At 32.3% G+C, this 22,542-nt stretch overlaps 1 protein-coding gene across 2 annotated transcripts in view; it reads right to left on the reverse strand.

The window, feature by feature from the left end:
- The window catches only part of LOC114331179 (gamma-interferon-inducible lysosomal thiol reductase), a 90,110-nt gene that overhangs the window by 19,458 nt on the left and 48,110 nt on the right, over positions 1-22,542 (reverse strand). The window contains exons 1-3 of one of the 2 annotated variants that reach the window (XM_050652464.1): positions 19,903-20,065; positions 13,518-13,655; positions 3,384-3,584 (exon numbers count right to left, since the gene is read on the reverse strand). In XM_050652464.1, the coding sequence (XP_050508421.1) occupies positions 3,384-3,584; positions 13,518-13,655; positions 19,903-19,965 (402 nt within the window). In that variant the 5' untranslated portion in view covers positions 19,966-20,065. Of the gene's footprint in view, positions 1-3,383; positions 3,585-13,517; positions 13,656-19,902; positions 20,066-22,542 lie in introns of those variants that run through there. The other variant, XM_050652463.1, reaches the window with a different exon arrangement.

A 22,542-nucleotide genomic window follows, 5' to 3' on the forward strand; every position in this document is an offset into this window, starting at 1 on the left:
ATTTTTTACAATTAGGGGTGATTTTCACCCTTAAAAAACCAAAAGCGTACAACGGCTCAATATAGAAAATGAACTAGAGGGTGAAATGAGAATAAGCCCAAATTTTTGTACAAATCGATGCTGGACGAAAAAATTGCGAGGTTTTGCCATTTTTTCAGCTTCATTTCCTCGACTATACGATATAAAATCGAAATTGATGGGAAAATAATAAAGCAGGAAGCAAGGTTTAGATATCTAGGAATAGATATAACCAGTTTCGGAGATGTTGAAGAGAAAGTACGACAACAAAGCTTAAAAGCAAGTAAAGCGGCGGGATCTCTTAATGAGACAACCTGGAAGAACAAACATCTAAGGTAAGATACAAAAGCAAGAATCTATAAAGCAGCAATTAGACCTATATTGACATACACGGCGGAGACAAGACCTGACACATCTAAAACGAGACGACTACAAACAACAGAGATAAAAATACTTCGACGAATATCAGGGAAAAGTCTGTTGGATAGCGAGATAAGCGAAAACATAAGAAGATCATGCAATGAAGAAGACATAAATGGATAGGTCACTAAACATAAACAGGAGTGGAATGAACACATTAGTAGAATGGTAGAGGATAGGATAATACGAATAGCACAAGATAAGTCACCAAATGGACGAAGAAGTATTGGCAGACCAAGAAAAAGATGGTGCGATAACTTAAACAATTTAGGAGGCTAATATTGAAAAAGAAACGGGCTTTAAAGCCTACATACAAGAAGGAAGAAGAAGAAAAAGGTTTTTTTTTAACCCGGCACCTGCCACGTGGGGTGCTACCAGCACCCCATAACACATTTTTATCAAATATTTGGTATTTTAAGTTTGGTAACCGAGCTGTGCGTCATAGTAGCTTTCTATAATATTATATAGCATATATGTGTTAGTGTTTGAAGTGGTTATTTAGTGTCATTCTGAACTTATAGCTCTAAAGTCGAATTGGTGTGTCATCATCTGGCACTTTTAAGTTTTAAATTTTTTTTGTATTTTTGATAAACAGGTCAAATTTACATTTTTTATTGAAATAACTGATTTAAATTATTAAAATAGACTCTATACTCACTAAATCTTAATTTTTTTTAGATATTTTACTTAACTTTATTTATTATGGCTTGGTACTTGCTAATTTGCTTATAACACCTTTTTCATTTTATTTTTTAACTCTTTTATAACATATTAGTGGCTAATAAATTAATAAAACATGTTTATTTATATTCTTGTGTTACTCAACGCATTATTTTGTTTTTTAAACAAGTAGATCACAGAAAATTTTTAAGGGGTGCTGTGAGTACCCCACGTGGCAGTTGGCGCCTTGCAAAGCCACGTGGCAGGTGCCGCGTTAAATAAACATATCTTATATAAAGGATTTTTAGTAAAAAAATTTGTGATATATCATATACAGCCGACTACAGGACATACAATTTTTTATTGTGGAATTTACTTCTACTTATACATATACCGAAATTTACTTTTTGCAAATAGTGCAGTCACTGAAGGTTTTCACCTCCGATTTCGTTGAGCCTCCATCGATTTGCATGAAAATTGGTGAGTGGTTAGAGAATATCTCAAGGAACAAAGGTGACACGGTGCCAACTTGCGCTTTTACCCTGGGGGTGGATGCCACCCCTTCTCGGGGGTGAAAATTATTTTATTAAAAATAATACCATAAGTCGACACAGGGACAAATTATAAGCAAAATTTGTTATATAAAGTTATTAAAATACATCAACACTTTTTGAGTTATTAAAGACCAAAAATTTTATTTTTTTGGTAAAAAAATGCATGTTTTAAATCGGTTTTTCACGTAGAAATCAAAAACTATAAGCTTTTGCAAAAAAGTTATTAGTACTGAAATTAAAGATAATAAAAAATTGAATATATTCCTCACATAAAGAACTAAACTAATGTTAGTTCAAAGTGAATTATTGGCAATTGAATGTGTATTTTTTTCGAGGAGTACTCAAATCTAAGTATTCAAGCTTAAATAACGGGAAAACAATGCAATGTGTAAAATATTCCTGCTAAACATTTGTCAAAGTACTTCGGAATACCTATCAAATGAGTTTCAGAAAAAGGTAGTAGCGTCAAAATTAAGCAAGTTATAATGAAAATAAAAGAACTGTTTCGAATTTTTTAGGAAAAAGTGAAAAATAAAATATACACCATTTCCACAAAAATTAAAATTTATAGTAATCCTTACAACAACTTCTTTATATTAGCATAATTAATGTTTTCGATAATTTTGACCGGTTTAGAATGCATATTTTTGAAAAACAGATATAATTTAAAAAATCATAATTTTTAAAATTATTGTAATTCTGATATTCTTTTGATAATAACTCCAAAAATATCCAATATATGTAAAAAATTATATATAACCAAATTTTAGTTTTTTCTGTGCCAAATATTTTACCTGTTTTACTATTTATATAGGGTAAAAAAATAACCGAGATAGAAACGTTTAAATCTTAAATTTTGCTGTGGGAACCGTGCAACCGGGGTCATTTAACCTTTTATTTTTAAAAAACTAAGGGGTTTAAGAGATTCGGTTCAACGAGATTAAATAGAACTTGGAATTATCTTTCAAACAGTTTTTAGTTGAACCTGATATCGTAAACAAGAACGAAGTTATTAAAAAAAAACCATAACATTTTTTGGAAAAATTTTTAAAAGATAAATTTTGAAAAAAAATTGGAGCATAAATTTTAACGCTATCAACATGTTCGGCGGCTCATTTGAGAGATATTTTTAGTACTTTGACAAATGTTTAATAAGTTTATGTTATAAAATGCATCAATTTCCCGCTATTTCATCTTGAATACTTAGAGTTTTTTACTCGCCGAAAAAAATATACATTCAATTACCTATAACTCACTTTGAGTTAACATTAAAAGGTTTTTCTAGTAAGGGGTTTATATCATTTTTTTATTAGCTTTAATTTTGATAATTATAACTTTTTTGTAAAAACTTGCACTTTTTGAATTATTGATGAAAAATTGGTTAAAAACATGCATTTTTCTCAAGAAAAATTAAAATCTTTGATCTTTAATAACTCAAAAGGTTTTGATTTATTTTAATAACTTTATATAACAAATTTTGCTTGAAATTTGTCCCTCTATCGAATTACGGGGTTAATTTTAATAAAATAATTTTCACCCCCGAGAAGGGGTGGCATCCTCCCCCAGCGTAAAAGCGCAAGTTGGCACCATGTCACCTTTGTTCCTTGAGATATCCTCTAACCATTCACCAATTTTCATGCAAATCGATGGAGGTTCAACAAAATCGGAGGTAATAGCTCATATCCACCTTCAGTGACTCCACTAAAACTGAGCTAAAGAAAATATACTTACACTTTGGGCTAGTTCTAATTCTTCTCTTTCGTTGCGATCGCGTTCGTCAGTCTTAGACAAATGTTGATATATGAAAGTAACGAAGTCTAATGAGGATGGATTTTGATCAAGAACACAAGCGTGTATTCTGTTAATATAACATTCCTCATCACCATGCTGGCAAGTAAATGTTACTTTTCCATCTGCGCTACGTGAAGATTCCTACAATAAGAAAAAGAGTTTAGTAAAATATGCAAATAGAGAATCAATATTGTGCTGTGTATATATGTAAGTATTATTTAATCTCAGCATTTCAATATTTTGGCCAAAAGTTCGATAAATAGGATCTTTTCCCCCGTGTGGAGGCGCGCAGCTCAGTAGAATACCTCCACAACTTCTCCTGCTCATTCCAGGCGACAAATTGGAGCAATTGTCCGCTGAACTTTAAGCAAGATCCTAACCTGTCTCTGTGTGATAGTTAATACCCCACACTATCATACAACACTCTCTTTTACCCATCATACATGCCTTATACCGAAACCTATACCCTAGGAGAAAACCTCCACGAATATAAAAACTAATGGAGGAAACCACTGAAAACAAAAGGAAATGCATAGATGCAATGTAGATGAAGATGGCAGCTATTAGCCATCCTGCAAGGAAAAATATTTGGAAAGCGAGGTCCAGGAAGAAGAACATCATGGTTAACGAACCTCAGAACCTGGTTCAACACAACATCTGTGCAGCTTTTCCGCGTTGCTGCAGATAAAATGAAGATTGCCATGATGATCGCCAACATTCGTTACGGATAGGCACATCAAGAAGAAGAAGATGGCTATGCATAATCCTAATATACCGTCACCCCAACCTCAAGGTGTAACACCACCATGCCGAAGGTGCGCATGACCTAGGGGTAACATAGTGGGTTAGAAGCGATGCCTAAGGAAGACGGCGATCCTGAGGGGAAAGGGCGTACTGCCCCACTGGATTGATCAGCACGACCCAACTCGTGAGATGAATAACGAGAAACAATAAAGGCGGAAGAGAGCAACGGGAGCAAAAGAGAAAACAGAAGAGGGGGACAAAAAGAAAGGGATAAAACTCGAGGGGAGAAAAGCTGGAGGAAGGAAGTGGAAGAAAAGGAAGAATTCAGAGCTAGAACAAGCGTAAGCAAAAGCAACGGGAAAGACAGAGAATATCAGAAAGAAGGAAGTGAGAAAGAGCAGTTCAAAAGAGGGGAAGAAAGAAAGAAATTAGAAAGAGAAAAAGGGAAAAGAGAGCAGACAGAAGGACCGAGAAAATAAAACGAAGGAGATTCTAAGGACAGAAAACGGAAGAGAATAAGAAGGAGAAGCGAGAAGCTCGTACAATGGAAGCGGCTTCGATGATGAATGACAGAAGTAGAGATTAAGAAAAAGAAGATAAAATAAGAGAACAGAAACGACCAGTTCGGAGGGAGAGGAACAGCCACTCGACTACAAAGACAGACCAAAGATGGAACGCCTCAAGGATAATATAGCGGCTCTTGAAAAACTTATGGTCGAGTTGCAAATTGCAAATTGCAAATTCAAGGCTAGTCATAAAGAGGGAGGTCGACATCCTGAGAAATCGGTTGTTCGATTGGAAGTAGAGGAAAACAAGAAAAAATAAGAGGTTCCAAGGAAGTCTGTTTGCAGGACATCCATATGTGTGCAGACATGCCGGTCTTACAGTAGCCATTCTGCTTTCGGAGCGCTGGATGACCGAGTAGGAGGGTCTGATTTAGCAGGTAGACGTTGAGTAGCCTCGGTGACGAGAGGGCATTTTAAAGTACCTCGGCTATCGCCGGGACGCGAATTTACAAAACCTATACTATTTCAGTCATGGGGGCGACTGAATTCGAGTAGGTTTTGTATGCAGAATATTAGTTAGATATCCTATACTATTTCGGTCCAGAAATTAACTGTATCAATGTAGGATTTGTAAGCGAAATTTTTGATTATTATTGAGCAAATGTCTATACTGTTTTTCATGTAAGTAAAACTAATCAAATATTTACTAAGTGAATTTATTATTATATCATAACATTTAAATATGTTTTGAAAATTAAAATGAATAATATATATTTGGATAATATTAAAAATTAAAAACAAATGAATAATTACTAATATACTGTAATTACTGTAAGTTGGAATCATATGGAAAACTTTTTTATTATTGATTTTACTAAAAAAAGATACATATTCTTCATAAAAAGTTCTGCATGGTCTAAAACCGAAGATGCACTCATCTGATATTAAGTTTTATTAATAGTATATGAGAGATGTCAAAAAATATGAATTTTTGTCAAGAGTAAAGTATCTTTATATATTTCACAATATTGAAAATTGTTATTATGAAAATTCCACACCTGTAATTTTGAACCAATCAAAATACGTTATTTTGACAGATCACCATGGCAACGGAGGTATTTTATCGGAAATTTTTTGCTCGTGGGGTACCCAACAGCGAATTATAGTGGTAATTTTTTGACGTTTACAATAACAGAACATTTTTGACAGACTGGTTTTTATTTGTTTACATAATTTAGTTTTGATTTATTTTCTATCACTTGTAGTTACTCAAAACTTATGTAAAATTGAAGAATATACTATTTTCTATCTTGAAATGGTATTCCCATGCAACTACAATGAGTAGAAATTACGAATTTGAAAGCCTAAATAATTGCTGACAAAGCTATGGCGCGATATTAATCTGTTCATGCAGCTTTGGATTTTCAAATGCAAATTTGGTGTGGAATTTTCTTACCGAATACCACGCGAAGTCAAATTAATATCCGGAAATTTTTTTTTGATCATGAATATTTTTAGAAAATTTCCCTCGTCTGCGACTCGGGAAATTTTCAAAATATTCATGATCTCAAAAAAATTTCCGGAAATAATTTGACCTCTAGTGGTATTACTAGTGAAAATTTATTTGGACTTAAATATAATGTTATACTATGCAACTACATTCTTCTAATTGAAAAAAAAATGAAAATTTCTCAAATTATCTCAAATTAATTTTCTCGATATTATTAGTTTTACGAAAAAAAAGTTATTCTTTATAAAAAGTTTTGCATGGTCTAGAAACTAAGATATAACCATAATTTATCAAATTTTATTAATTGTATACAAGGTTTGTCAAAAAATATAAATTTTGTTCAAGCGTAAAATACCTTTATAGTTCACAATATTTCAAATAAAAAGATGTATTTGTATGCTCATACATGTTTTTCAATTCTGAACAACTTTTTATAAAACATTTTTTCAATATTGTGCAAAATAAAGGTACTTTACTCTTTAGCGAAATTCATATTATTTTTTGACATACCCCGTATACAATTGATAAAATTTGAAATATTATTATTGAATCTTATTTTGTAGAACGTGCAAAACTTTTTATAAAGAGTACCTTTCTTTTGGTAAAATTAATAATTTCGAAGTTAAAAATAAAAATGATGTTAGGTATCTTCAATTTTTTTTCAATTAGAAGAACATACTTGTGCATTAGAACATAATTTTTAATTCCAAACAACTTTCGATAATAACAATTTTTAATATTGTGGAATATAAAGGGGCTTTACTCTTGAGAGAAAATCATATTTTTTGACATACCTCGTACACTTTTAATAAAATTTGATATCTGATGATTGTATCTTAGGTTTTCGACCATGCAAAACTTTTTATAAAGAACAACTTTTTTTCGTAAAAGTAATAATAAAAAAGTTTTCCATAAGGTTTAAACTTAGTGGGACATATTTTATAAGAATTAAAAAATATCTAACATGGGTATTTACTAATATTAGATACTTACTAAATTATTGAACAGAGTCAATGTTTTGCACTAGTCAGTGTTTTTTTGCACTAGACTCGTTTTTTTCTATGCTTAAACTAATGTTGTGAGGTTTCCTCTTTTTCTTTTTTTTCCAGAGTAGTTGGTCTTCCAGACTGTAAGCGATTCTGACCTTTTAGTCCCCTATCCTTTCTTCGAGCTATAGCGGTAGGTTGTACTCGAATTTTTCGGTTCCTGGCAAATCGAGTTGTGTGAGAAAACAGATACTATTTGTGACGGAGTTTTCATTTTTTCCGATGTTGTCACAAATTTTTTCAGCACTGTGGTATTCGAGGGGCATTGATCTTTTTTAAATATATCTGAAAGTCTTATAAATTCGGCGTGCATTCTATCATTTTTTTTTTCAATTAGAAGAATGTAGTTGCATACCAGAAAATTATATTTAAGTCCAAACAAATTTTTGTAATCACAATTTTCAATCTTGTGAAATATATAAAGGTACTTTACTCTTGAGACAAATTCATATTTTTTGACATCTCTCGTATACTATTGATAAAACTCGATATCAGATAAGACCATGCAGAACTTTTTATAAAGAATATCTTTTTTTTTTCGTAAAATCAATAATAAAAAAGTTTTCCATATGGTTCCAACTTACAGGGACATACTGTATATATTCGTATATTAGTAATTATTAATTTGTTTTTAATTTTGAATATTATCCAAATATATATTATTCATTTTAATTTTTAAAAATATCTAAATTTTATGATATAATAATAAATCCACTTAGTAAATATTTGATTAGTTTTATTTACATGGCTGAAACAGTATAGACATTTGCTCAATAATAATCAAAAATTTCGCTTACAAATCCTACACCGATACAGTTAATTTCTGGACCGAAATAGCATAGGATATGTAACTCATATTCTGCATACAAAACCTACTCGAATTCAGTCGCCCCCATGACTGAAATAGTAAAGGTTTTGTAAATTCGCCGCCGGGACTACGAAAAATGGATCCAGCACTAAGGTAAGTCAGGCAGCGTCCTGGACTGAGTTGTCATTTAAAGATTCTATAAAGATGAAAAAGAAGGTATGAACTTTCAAACAAACAAATTTGGCTATCCAAATTCACTCATCAGAATCTCTTGTTCAAAACAACAAATAAGTACTGAGTTGAACACAGCTAAACAAAATAAAATCTACAAGTGGAGACTTGTGGACAAGTGGAAACCAATTTTTTGTTGTTGTTTAGTAATATTAAAACTAATGCAAAAAATAGTGCCGCTACGCCACCCGGAACGAGAGTAATCGTGCCTTTTTGCCAAATATAAAAAATTACATCAAGAAAGACGTATCCTTATAAAAAATATGAAAATTTTTAAACAATGCTTCAAAAATTGCAAAATTTACAATAATTAATACGAGTAAAAAATTATGTTGAATTTTTGGATTATCAAAAAAGTTTCAAAGTTATAGGTCTGGATCCCGCGTATGAAAAAAAAAGTTGATTAATAGCAAGCTGAAAATTTGTTAATACCTTAATGGTGTCTAGTCGGACAAACTTTGATATATGGGAACACTGGAACAGGGGAAGTTTTAATTGTGGAACAGGTTAAAAATTTGGGACGGTCAGACCACGAAAACGTTACATGTATTTTGCCCAACAGAACTTCCAATTGATTTGTTACCTTTTAATTAAATTCTCATGCAAAAATCAGACTGCTATTTATCACCTGTCATAATTCCTGTCATTTGACATATTCTACGTGTTCTACTCATTATAATTCCCATTTGGTGATAAATAGCAACCTGATTTTTGCATATCTGAATGAAAGGGTAACAAATCAATTGGAAGTTCCGTCGGACAAAATACATGTGACGTTTTCGTGGTCTGACCGTTCCAAATTTTTAACCTGTTCCATAATTAAAACTTCCCCTGTTCCAGCGTTCCTATATATCAAAGTTTACTAGACACCCTTAAGCTATTAACAAATTTTCAGCTTGCTATTAATCAACTTTTTTTTCATACGCGGGATCCAGACCTATTATGTATGTATGGAGAATGCACTAATAAATAATACATAAGTGTATATATCGTGTTTTAATTCAAACTGATGTATAAATATAAAGAACAATAATTAAAGCATCAATATCAAGTACTGTTGCCAAATTAATTGAAAATTTTAATAATCTTATTCCAAATTTATTTGAAACATATTGTAACAGTCAATTTGCAAGCAAAGTTTATAAATAGCTTAAAAAACAATTAAATTGTTTTAAAGAAAACTGAAGTCGGTCTAATCATTGATTTTTCTCAAAATTATAATTGCGAATATGCTGTAGTAATTAGTGAATAAAATACCTGGAATCTGGGAATCATTAGTTGTGGGTGTGAAAATAAATTCTGAAAATATCATGGATAGAGCAAGTCACACACAAAGAGGTTATTGAAAAAAGAAATGGAAATCTTCAATATAATCACAACAAAAAAATTGGAATATTTTGGACATATTACATATGGAGAGAGACAGCTTCTGCAACTGATTATGCAAGCAAAGGTCCAAAGAAAAATAAGTATAGCGAGACGTAGAATATCACGGCTGCGCCACCTGATGTACATCAAATGAACTTTTCAGAGCAGCCGTCTCCAAAGTCCGAATAGCTATGATGATTGCCGACCTACGGTCGCGGATGGCACTTGAAGAAGAAGGAGTGACAGTTTGAAGCACGAAGCTGATGATAATGCGGACTGTTTCTTCTTAATTAAAAGAAAAATATAAAATTTCTTGCATTACATTTTAAAACGAGTCACATTCAAAGTGATGGTCGATGTACCAAGTTCAAAAATAAAACCAATTGTCATTTAAATAATTGATGGATTCGACCGTTACTTGATGGAAGTTCATTTTATCTAACAGTAAAACACTGAAAACGTTTTTTTTCTATACTTCCACAAAATTTATTATACGTGACTACAGCTGTTTCGGCAGAGCGCCTTGCTCAAGTGATTTAGTTTCTATGTGTTTGCCTTTTTAAAGTCTTTAACTGAAGAGATTGAGGAGTGGGGAGCTGTTTCTCTCGAGTTGGTCATTCAGAATTATATCTGTATTTTCCAATTTAACAATTCTCATAGATTCTAATAAAGATAGCTTAAGGCCTTTATTTTGAATATGCAGAATTTGAAGCTCTTCATTAAAATAATGATTATGATCTAAAAAGTGAAGTGCGTATGTAGAAGTGTCTGTTTTCTATTGTTGAAAGCCCTTTTGTGTTCTGCTATCCGTTTGTCAAAGGTTCTGCCAGTTTGACTGATGTAAGTTTTCGGACAGTCACCACAAGTTAGTTTGGTCAATAAGAGCCGAAAGAGAAAGCAACTACAGAGTGGTGTTCATAAACTAACTTGTGGTGACTGTCCGAAAACTTATATCGGTCAAACTGGCAAAAACTTTGACAAACGGATAGTAGAACACAAAAGGGATTTCAACAATAGAAAAACAGACATTTCTACATACGCACTTCACCTTCTAGATCATAATCATTCTTTTAATGAAGAGCTTCAAATTCTGCATTTTCAAAATAAAGGCCTTAAGCTATCTTTATTAGAATCTACGCAAATTAATAAATTGAAAATACAGATATAATTCTGAATGACCAACTCAAGACAAACAGCTCCCCACTCCTCAACCTCTTCAGTTAAAGACTTTAAAAAGGCAAACACATAGTAGACTAAATCACTTGAGAAAGGCACTCTGCCGAAATACCTGTAGTCACATAGTTATAATAAATTTTGTGGAAGTATAAAAAACAAACGTTTTCAGTGTTGTATTGTTTGACAATTGTCATTTGTTTTAATCTTTTTCAAAAACACTTTGACTGAAGAAAGCTATATGGAGTTAAACTGCTCCAGGCTTTGGCAAATGCGTTGCAGATGCCATTGATGAAATGTTAAAGAAATGTGCGACAGGAATGTGACTCTAGGTAACGATATAACTTATGCCAAGGATATGGTTAATCTAATTAAAAGTAAAAGCTTAAATATTGAGATATTTTATATTTTTATAAACTATTGAGGAAATTGAGAAAATAATTCAGTACCAGCGGATTTGAAATCTATTCCAGAACGTGCAACGGTGTATCAGATAGTATGGTCTAAAAAAATGAGCAAAATGTATATGCAATATGTCAATAAAGACGTCAAATTGCTACAGTAAGAAATCTCTCATGCAAGACGAACATAAAAATCTCCACATATTTTTGTTTATCAAAAAAATTTTCCAATTCCTACCGGATTTAAACCTGCGACCTACTGACAGTGGCAGTCTCTTCACACACCTACAGTTTGTCAAATATATGGTGCCACTTGGCCGTATTGGTATTAGGCTCCACCAATGATGCGCAGTCAACAGAAGCACAGTAGTTCACCTAATGCATTCCTACTTATTTTCTACGCAAGTGGACAAAATTGCCAAGTGTCACTGTATATTTCACACGTTATACCGTAGCGAGAACTAATTTTTAGTTATTCTTTTTATTACACTATGAGTTTCTGAAAAGTAGTAATCGTAATATTGTAATGGAATATAATTTAAAGCTGTAAATATACCACATGATACGAGCAGATTACTTTTATCCAGGGGTGGGCAAATACTTTTAAGCGCGGGCCAAAATGAAATTTTCAAAATGTCTCCCGGGCCGGAGAACTACACCGCGTACGTATAGTCCGTCCGCTATAACTTTTTCCCATGCGGTACGATTCATTTTCAATCAAATTAAGTCAAAACATAAATTGAAACGACCGTCGATGTGCATATACATTTTGTATACTGTATACTATACACCAGGGGTGGCCAAGCTCGTTGATAGTCCGAGCCATTTGTCAAAATTTTAAATTTTTCGCGAGCCGCAATTAAACAATTACCTGAAAAGTGAAAAAGGTTATTATTACATTTCTCTCACTGTTTGGATTTCGTGATTTTTAAAGTGAAATAAAATGGTTCACATCGTTGTTTGAAATATGCAAATAATTCTACAAGCAGCCTTTACTAATTCAGGATACTTCAATTATTCTACATCATCCTTACATTTGTTTCTGGGACGGCCTACTGATCTTCTATCCTCTATCGTCTCTCAAAAAACACTGTCTTTAACACTCTGTCTTCCTCTGATCTACCACATGAATTGCCTATATTATCTTAGCTTTTATATGTCTGACAATGTTTTCAGTACCATACACAGTCACCAATTCAACTTTGCGGCACCTTCTCTCCTGTCAATTCATCTCTTCGAGGGACAAATATCATTCATTCATTTATCAAATTAATATGATTTGAGAACTTTGCTTTCAAATACCAGCAGCTTATTTATTTCACGCTGATGTAGATTAATGTTTCACTTTCATATGTAACAATTGGGGGAATAATTGGATGTACAGTTTTAATTTATATTGTTTTTTATCAGCTAGACCTTAATAATGATAATAGGGAGTATAATGCTCTATTCCACGCAGCCATCCTTGCTGAGACATCTTTTAATATGTCGTTCTCATCTGTGATTACCGCCCCTAGATATTTAAACTCTTTTACTACTTCGAAGTTGTGGTCATTACTAATTGTTATATCCTGCCTACCTCTTCGTCTTGGATTTTTAGTTACTAGCGTGTATTTCGTCTTCTCTTCATTTATTCGAAGGCACATACTACCTGTTTCTTCCTCGAGTTGTCAAAACACCTCCCTCACGTCTCTTGTAGAACAAGCGACTGCACCTATATCATCAGCAAAGGCAAACAATAGTTTTGATCCTCGATTCTTAAATCCTCCTGTCAGCTGAGATATTTTACTTATTACATATTCTAAAGCCAAATTGAACAGCCACAGTGATCAGGGGTCTCCTTGTACAAGTAGGTACTGATGTTACACTTAGTTTTTTATATTTGCTGTCAGTAATTTAAGACATTTTGCAACACAAAAATTAAAAGTAATTCAGGTAGGTACATTTATTGAGAGCCACAAGTAATCCTTCAAAGAGCCACATGTGGCTCGCGAGCCACAGTTGGGCCACCTCTGCTATATACTACACCACATCGGCGTACGTTTCACTTTCTGTTTTGACTTAATTTGATTGAAAATGAATCGTACCGCATGGGAAAAAGTTATAGCGGACGGACTATACGTTATGCATACGCTAATGTTTTTGGCGGAGAAAAGAGATACAAAAATTACTTACGGAATTTTTCATCGGGCCGGATTAAGTAAGCAAAAGAACCGCATCCGGCCCGGGGGTCGGCTTTTGCCCACCCCTGCTTTTATCTGTTCTTTTAACAAATATTTTCACTTACACTCCATCCAAAGGGCACCAGGTCCAATTTTATGCTATCTGCCAATTTAGCGTATGAAGGATATAGCTGTGTTAGAATAAATTGATGACAACCAGGGCATAGACCTTCATAAAACACAGTAAGAGTCAGATCAGCATCCTGAAATAATAGTTTAAATTAAGTGGGTGATGCAAAAACAGAACACAGCAAAGTAGATCATTGTAAAAAACGAACCTTTTAGCATGGATGAGGTTAAGTTAGGTTTAAACTAATTTCTACTTAAATTGCACAAAATAAAAAGCAGTAGGACAAAAACATATTATTTGGAATGTTTGTTTAAAGATAGAGTTACTACAAATAAAATCATATCTTTGGATGGTGAACTGATTTAGTCCGGGGTAATAAGGATTTTCTCAGGACACTCAAAGATCCAGGTAGCTGATTACTTTTTTAGTTATTGTAGACCTATAGGAAGAAAACCTAACTGTTCTCTGCCTAGAGTTCGCGTCCGTTTTTTAATTATTACCAATTTATTGTAAAAATCGCGATTTTTTCGATTTTTTTGCACCCTATTCAAAAGCTAAACAATTGACATAAAACTACAAAATTTAATTTTTTAGAACATTGAAAAACCTTTAAAATACCGATTTTTGAAAGTTAAAAAGTTAATTTGTTGCTTCACAAATTGCAAAATAAATGAAAATCGATATTTGTTAATAACTTTTACTAAATTTAACTTAGAATTTTAGGGTTTCACCCAACGTTGGTTATTTTGGTACTTAACAAACTCTCAAAATTTGAGATGGATTCATTAATTGGTTTAAAAGTTATTCTATTTGTTTTTCCCAGAGACACTTATTTTGCCATAACATAAGACAGAAAATAATAAACATTGGGCAATTCTGAGTATGTCAAACGAAAGTAGAAGACTGATAGTATTAAAATGTATTAAAAAAAAGATGAAAGAATTAGTCAATATAATCAAAAATCCTAATGCCAAATTTTTGAAATTTTGTAGTTTATAAACATTTAGAATAACTTGACAAATATTGTCCGTAGGAGCAATATTTTTATATATTCGGAAAGCTAGTATTTTAACACGAATTTTTATATAAAAAAAATTTAGCCTGGGTTCATTAGGGACAAAGTTAGCCATTTTGTTTTTTTTTAATTCACAGCTAATTTGTTTATAATAATTAAGGAATTTCATTGATGTCATTTTAAATATTGGATTTGTATTTTTTGTTAAAAAATTTGCATAAACATTCTGTCTTTACAGCACCCTCTACGATTTTTCAAAATTGTAGTTCAAACGATTACTAGGGGGAACCTACGAATCCACCGAGTTAAAATACCGAAAAAGTAATTTCAAACTAATACAATTTATCTCCGGATCAACTCAATGGATTTTCATCTTTCTTTTTTAATTTGTATGTAATTTCTACCTACATTACAAATATGCAATTTGTTAAATTTATTAAATATATAAATTATATAAATTTATTAATTAATAATCAGTCTTATTTGTTTAAACAATTCTTGAAAAAATATTTTTTTACACAAATCTATTTTTTAAATCATAGTATCATTAATGATCATACAAAACGTTAAAGTTCACTTTAATAAATAAATTATTTTTATTAGATAATTATTCATTGAAGATAATTTATTTATTAAAGTATAACTTAATTTTTTCTATGATTAATAATGATAGTCTGAATAAAAACATGGATTTTTGGGGAAAAATTATTTATTCAAAAATTGTTTAAACAAATTAGATTGTTTATTAATTAATAAATGTCAAATTGCAAATAGACCAATTACATATTTGTAATGTACAGAAAAATTACATACAAATTAAAAAAAGAAAGATCAAAATATGATATTCAATAGATCCCGAGATATAGAAAATGATAGTAGTTTTAAGTTGCCCTTTTTAGTTTTTGAACTCGTGCATTTGTCGGCTCCCAGCTCCCCTTCACTTACCACGACTAGTCACCAAGTGAAAACATTTTTAAAAATTCGTGTAGAATACCAAATTTTCGAATATGTAAAATGATCTTTTCTACGGATATTATTTTTAAAGTTGTTCTAAATGTTTGTAAACTACAAAAATTCAAAAATTTGGCATTACTATTTTTGACCATATTAGATAAATTTTTATCTTTTTTGAGTACATTTTGATAGTATCACTTTTCTATTTTCATTTGACATACGCAGAATTGCCTTATCTCCATTATTTTCTGTCTTATGTTATTGCAAAATAAAGGTCTCTGGGAAAAACAAATATAATAACTTTTAAACTAATTAATGGATAGGTCTCAAATTTTAAGAGTTTGTTAAGTACCCCAATACACAACTTTGGGTGAAACCCTAAAGTTCTAAAGTAGTTTTAGTAAAAGTTATTAACAAATAACTATTTTCACTTATTTTGCAGTTTGCGTAGCAACAAATTAACTTTTTAACTTTCAAAAACCGGCATTTTGAAGGTTTTTCAATGTTCTAAAAAATTAAATTTTGTAGTTTTATGTCAACTGTTTAGCTTTTGAATGGGGTGCAAAAAATAGAAAAAATCGCGACTTTGGCACTAAATTGTTAATCATTAAAAAACGGACCCGAACTTTAGACAGGAAACAGGTAGGTTTTGTTCCTATAGGTCTACAATAACTAAAAAGTAGTCAGCTACCTCAATCTTTGAGTGTCCCGAACAGTGTCTATTTCCAGCTTATTAACCTGGTCTAATTGTGGAGAATAATAGTTTTAAGTACCTAGGATCGGTATTATGGAGCAATGGGGAAATAAACTTGCTAGCAAAAAAATCGGGTCACTCGATGAATTATACACGTTAGATATCTCGAATTTCCTAAACCTGTTTCCGATTTAAGTGGTTTTTTTAGAATGTTATTGCCATATTATTTAAGAAAATCGATATAATAATATTGTTGCTAGAGAGGTAAATTTTCATTGTATACCTGGTTTAACAATCATACTATGTTTTTTCCTTAAAGTTCGGAACACCCTGTGGAATATTCTAGCATATATAAAATATTGAAATTGAAACTTAATTGTAGCCTTAGGCTTTATTAACATTTTGTTTTTTGATTCATTTGCTTATGTTGGATAATAAAAAAGTGAGATACGTTAACAACTAGCCATGTTTCCCATCAATAAATCCTCACTTTCTGCTTAGTTTAATAAACAAGCCTAAAGTAGGCTATAAGAAGTGAACAATTTAATGAATGTCAAATTGTTAACAGTCAAAAAGACTCTGGTTTTTGACGAAAACTAGTAGATTTATTATTTAAACGTTCAACTAAGTCCATTTTTTTGTTGTTTGGTGGAAATGAAAAGCGCTATGAAATGAGTGTGTTCAAACAGCGATCTTACATAGCGAAGGACTTAGCTACCATGCTATAGACTCCTTATATTGGTAACAATTTTTTGCTAATACACGATAATGCAAGACGAACTGTAACCGAATATTTACAACAGGTAAATCTTCGGACTTTGAATTGGCCATCGCACAGTCCAGATTTTAACCGGCTGGAACATTTGTGGGACAAAATTGGCAGAAGAATATACAACAGCGTTTGACACCTCCTAGAACCTTACAAGAGGTAAAACCAGTAGCTCCCGAGATTTGGAATGATATTGATCAAGACCAAATAGCATACCTCATTTATTGTATTATAAAAGTACATATCTCCTTTATTAAAGAACATAAGCCATTGAATCAATCTAATTTAAATATTTTATATCATCATCATTCTCTTTGCCTTATCCACATGCGGGGTCGGCTTCTATAATTGAAATTCTCCACACAATTCTATCTTGGGTCATATCAGTGTTAATCCCCTTTACCATCATGTCCTACCTTATCGTCTCCCCCCAGGTCTTCTTTGGTCTTCCACTCCTACTTCTTCCAGGAATCTGCACTTCAGCTATTCTTCGTATTGGGTGATTAACATCTCGACGTTGAACATGACCAAACCATCTTAACCTATGCTCTCTCATTTTGGCATCAATTGGTGCCACACCTAGACTTTCCCTAATATACTCATTTCTAATTTTATCCTTCTTTGTCACTCCACTCATCTATCTAAGCATTCTCATTTCCGCCACATGCATTCGTTGTTCCTCTTTCTTTTTCACTGCCCAACATTCAGTTCCGTACATCATAGCCGGTCTTATGGCTGTTTTATAGAATTTTCCCTTCACCTTCATTGAAATTTTTCTGTCACACAACACACCACTCGCTTCTTTCCACTTCATCCATCTAGCCCTAATTCTACTGCATGCATCTCCATCTATTTCTCGATTACTCTGTAATACCGATTCTAGGTACTTAAAACTATTGCTTTTCACAATAATTTCATCAATATTCCAAATACTCTGTTTTGTCCTACTAAGTTTTAAACCTTTTTTCCTCCAGAGCTTGTCTCCACTGTTCCAGTTTTTGTTCTAAGTCTCTTTCACTATTTCCTATTAACACTACATCATCAGCATACATTAGGCACCATGGAATGCTTACCCTGTAGTTTCGCTGTTATCTGGTCCAAAACTAATGAGAATAAATAAGGACTAAGCACCGAGCCTTGGTGCACTCCTACTTTTACCTGAAATTTATCAGTCTCTCCCACACCTTTCCTAACACTAGTCGTTACTCCCTCATACATATTTCTCACAATCTTTACATATTCGCCAGGGACTCATCTCTTATCGAGTGCCCACCACAGAATCTCTCGAGGAACTCTATCATATGCTTTCTCCAGATCAATGAATACCATATGAGCGTTGTTCTCTTTATTTCTGTATTTTTCCATCATTTGCCTTACAATGAAAATTGCATCTGTTGTTGATCTGCCCTGCATAAAGCCAAATTGATTATCGGATATTTCGGTTTCTTCACGTATCCGTCTATCAATTACTCTCTCCCATATTTTCATGGTGTGGCTAAGTAGTTTTATAGCCCTGTAGTATGTACATTGTTGTATGTTTCCCTTGTTTTTGTAGACAGGTACTAATATACTGCTTCTCCATTCGTCTGGCATTTGTCCAACTTCCACAATTCTATTAAATAGACCTGCTAGCCAACTTATTCCTGTCTCTCCCAATGCTCTCCATACTTCCTCAGGAATATCGTCTGGACCGACTGCTTTTCCTTTCTTTATTTTTTGAAGCGCTTGAGCCACTTCCTCGTTTGTTATTCTGGTAATCATTGCTGTTACTGTCTCCGTTAACTCGACGGGCTGTCTGTCAAATTCTTTATTTAATAAACTGTCAAAATAGTTTCTCCATCTCTTTTTGATATCCTTTTCGTGAATTAGTATTTTATTATTTTCATCTCGGATATATCTAATTTGATTAAAATCTCTTGCTTTCTTTGCTCTGTTTGGCTATTTTATATATCTTTGCTTCGCCTTCTCTGGTATCAAGTTGATCGTATAGGTTTGAATACGCGTTTGAATTCGTATACGTTTGAATTTAAATATTTTATATATGCTAGAATATTCCAGAGGGTGTTCTGAACTTTAATGAAAAAACACACTATGATTGTTTCTACAAACCCGTTTGTTTCTACCCGGTTTCTACAAAACAGCCATAAGACCCGATATGATGTACGGAACTGAATTTTGGATAGTTAAAAAGATAGAGAAACAACGAATGCATGTAGCGAAAGTTCGGAATGGGACGTTTCGATGCCGCCGGTTCATCGCCGGCCGTTTCGATGCCGCCGGTTCATCGCCAGTCCATTTCATCGCCGTCATATCTCGCATTTCCTAGAATTCCTAATTAGTACTAAAAATAACTAATAATTGTAACTGTCGAAAATTCGGAAATATATCAGATAGCGATTAATTGACTGGCGATGAATCGGCCGGCATCGGCATCGAACTGGCGGCATCGAAACGGCGGCGATGAAACGTCCTAGACCCGCGAAAGTTAGAATGTTTAAATGGGCGAGTGCAGTGACAAAAAAAAAAAGAATAACATTGAGGATGAGTATATTAGGATACTGCATGACGTGAATTTTGACCAATTTGATAGATGGAAATACCTGGAGACCTATCCTCAACAATGGACAAATCAGGACTGATTGATGATTATATTAGGGGAAGTCTAGTGGTGGCACTAATTCATGCTAAAATGAAAGATTATAGGTTAAGGTGGTTTGGTCTTGTTCAACGTCGAGCCGTTAATCACCCACTAAGAAGAATTGCTGAAGTGCGGATTCCTGGCCTGGCAGCAGAAGGAGAGGAAGACAAAAAGACGTGGAGGGAATTGCTTAGCAGGATATGTCGGTAAAGGAGATTGATATTGATATGGCCTAAGATAGGAACTTATAATGGAGAAATGTAATTAGGTAAGTCCAAAAGAATATTAAAAATATTGAATTCTACTTTACCTGCACGCTGGATGACACGCACGCAGTGGCTGCGAAAAACAATACTAACTTTGATACGAACATCTTGTTTAATATTGTAAATACTTTGGTAAAACTAATGTTTTTATAGTATATTCAGATGTTATTTCCTAGTATCAGATGCAAATCATAGTGATCAGAATCTAATCTTTAAGATAATAAACGACACAAACACTTGAGTACAGTCTAAAGACCATCATTGACAACGATATTCAAATTTTAAAAAATTTAGACATCTTCTTCAATGTATTTTTAGCTTTCGAGATAACAGTTATTATAATTTTAAGAGGCTGTTCTTGAATATGTTTTTTATCTTAGACAAAAATTAACAACATCAAAATAAAACTGATTGTATTTATAAGAAATTGAGATAGTGATACTATCTAACAGATATTTTATGTATTTACTATTTACAGTAGACTGGTAGATAATAGAGATTGCCACCGGCAAATAAAGGATCCTTTATTACAGGATACTTTAATAAAGGACAAATACAGGACGGGTCTAAAAGAGTGGTATTGCAAACGCAGTTAAAGAATCTTTTATTTTGACAAATGACATGAAATATTTTTGTAAATATAAAAATAACCTATAAAATTCCATTTGTCGATATAAATTAAAATAAGATAAAAGACTAAGTTTTCACTCTAATGGCATACAACATATCCCACCAGAATGAAAACAATGGGAACCTTCTCTGGTTACACCTCCGAGGCTTCTACAATTTGCAAGCCATACAATTGAAAATGGTTATTCATTTTTAAAATAAGATAATTGAAGAGTAAAACGTTAAATTTAATTATTTTGTCATTTAAAGATGTTTAGAGAACAACATAATATATCTCATAATACTCATCGTTCAATAATATGGAAGTGCAATAAATTGGAAATACTATTTTAGGAGTTTTTAAATACTTTTGCATTATGGGTATATGTAATGGGGAATTTCTGGAGAATATTATATTATTAGGGAATAGTGGATATCCATTCCTCAACTACAACTACCGAATGACACCATTCCAGAATTTTCAGACAGAAGTTGTGTTTTTATAATCCATCACAAATCCCTTCAAGAATTGTTATTGAAAGAACATTTGGTATTGTGAAGAGATTTCCCATTTTACCATATGTAATGAGATGCAGCTTGTTCAGTTTTACATATTGCAGTAGTACATAATAGAGAAAACGTTGAAATACTGGCAAATGAGTGTGCTGTTGATATTGATATAGAAGCTGTGGCAGTACATTTTCAACCAGGAGCTAATCTAATGCGACTAAATTGTGTGTGTGTTTGTTTAAAATTATTGTTCGACATTTAAAGCTAGCGCTTAAACTAATTTTATTTTTATTGGACTGCAGTTTGTTAATAAATTTATAAATAAATATAAATATTATATTGGTGACTGATTTTAAGTATTTTATGATCATTAGCAGGTTTTAAATAATAAATTTATAAATATATACATACATGCTATTGGCATTTGATCTTTTATCCATTTGACCCTCTCTTTCTTTTCACCTCTGGATAACTAGTTATCAGGAAGTTTATCTGACAGATTAGATACTAATAGATATCTGACAGAGAAAAACTTCCCGTTAACTAGTTATCCGGAGCTGAAAAGACAGATACTAAGGATACTGTTATATAAACTTCCCAATAATTAGTTATCTGAAAATGAAAAGACCTCTAATCTGTCAGATAAACTTCCCGATATACAAAAAGATAATAGAAGAATTAAGCTTTATGCTGGTTTTTATTAATTTTTTTGGCAATGTTTAAATAAACAAATACTGATGGCATGAAATGGATCACGAACAAGGAGGAATGAAGAAGGAATTGGAGATTGTGTTTACCATTAAACGCATAAAACTGCAGTATCTGGGACACATATGATAAATCAGCACCGTTACTCCCTGCTGCAGTACATATTGCAAGGTACAGTCAAAGGTAAGCGAAGACCTGGTAGAGGGAGAATATCAATGGAACTGTTTCGAATCGCAGCAAGCAAGGTTACGATTGCTATATGATTTCCAACATTCGAAACGGATAAGAACCAAAAGAAGAAGATGGCATGAAAATGAAAGTGTATTAATACTTTTGATTAAAAACTTTATAGATTCTTATCTATAAAAGATTAAATTTTCAAAAATAAATACTTGAACCTTTGTTTTATTTTGTTAAACTGTTGTTATATATCTGTTGAATAGAACTCTATTTTGAATCTAGAATTTTAACAAATCCTAACTTTCATTAAAATTTATTGATCTTATATCTTCAATCTCTTATATCTTCAATAAATATTTATTTCTATAGAAAAATGTAAAATATATTGAGTTTAATAAATGAGTTACTGATATTTTAAGTCCGATCACTGTAATTAGTAACAATTTAAAATTATTTAGGTAATATTCCTTTTTACAACTTCTTGTAATAACTCAAGCTTCAATAACATGTTCTTTTCTATATTCGTTTGGGTCAAAACATCAATAATCTATATCTCAGAATATTACTTAGAGTTGTTTTTAATAAATAAAACCCAACATACAACTTTAATGATGAAAGTTTAATCAAATATCAATCCCACAATACATAAATTATCAATACACAGAATCACAAGATAA

Source organism: Diabrotica virgifera, chromosome 5 (genome assembly GCF_917563875.1).
Source record: "Diabrotica virgifera virgifera chromosome 5, PGI_DIABVI_V3a".
NCBI lineage: Eukaryota > Metazoa > Arthropoda > Insecta > Coleoptera > Chrysomelidae > Diabrotica > Diabrotica virgifera.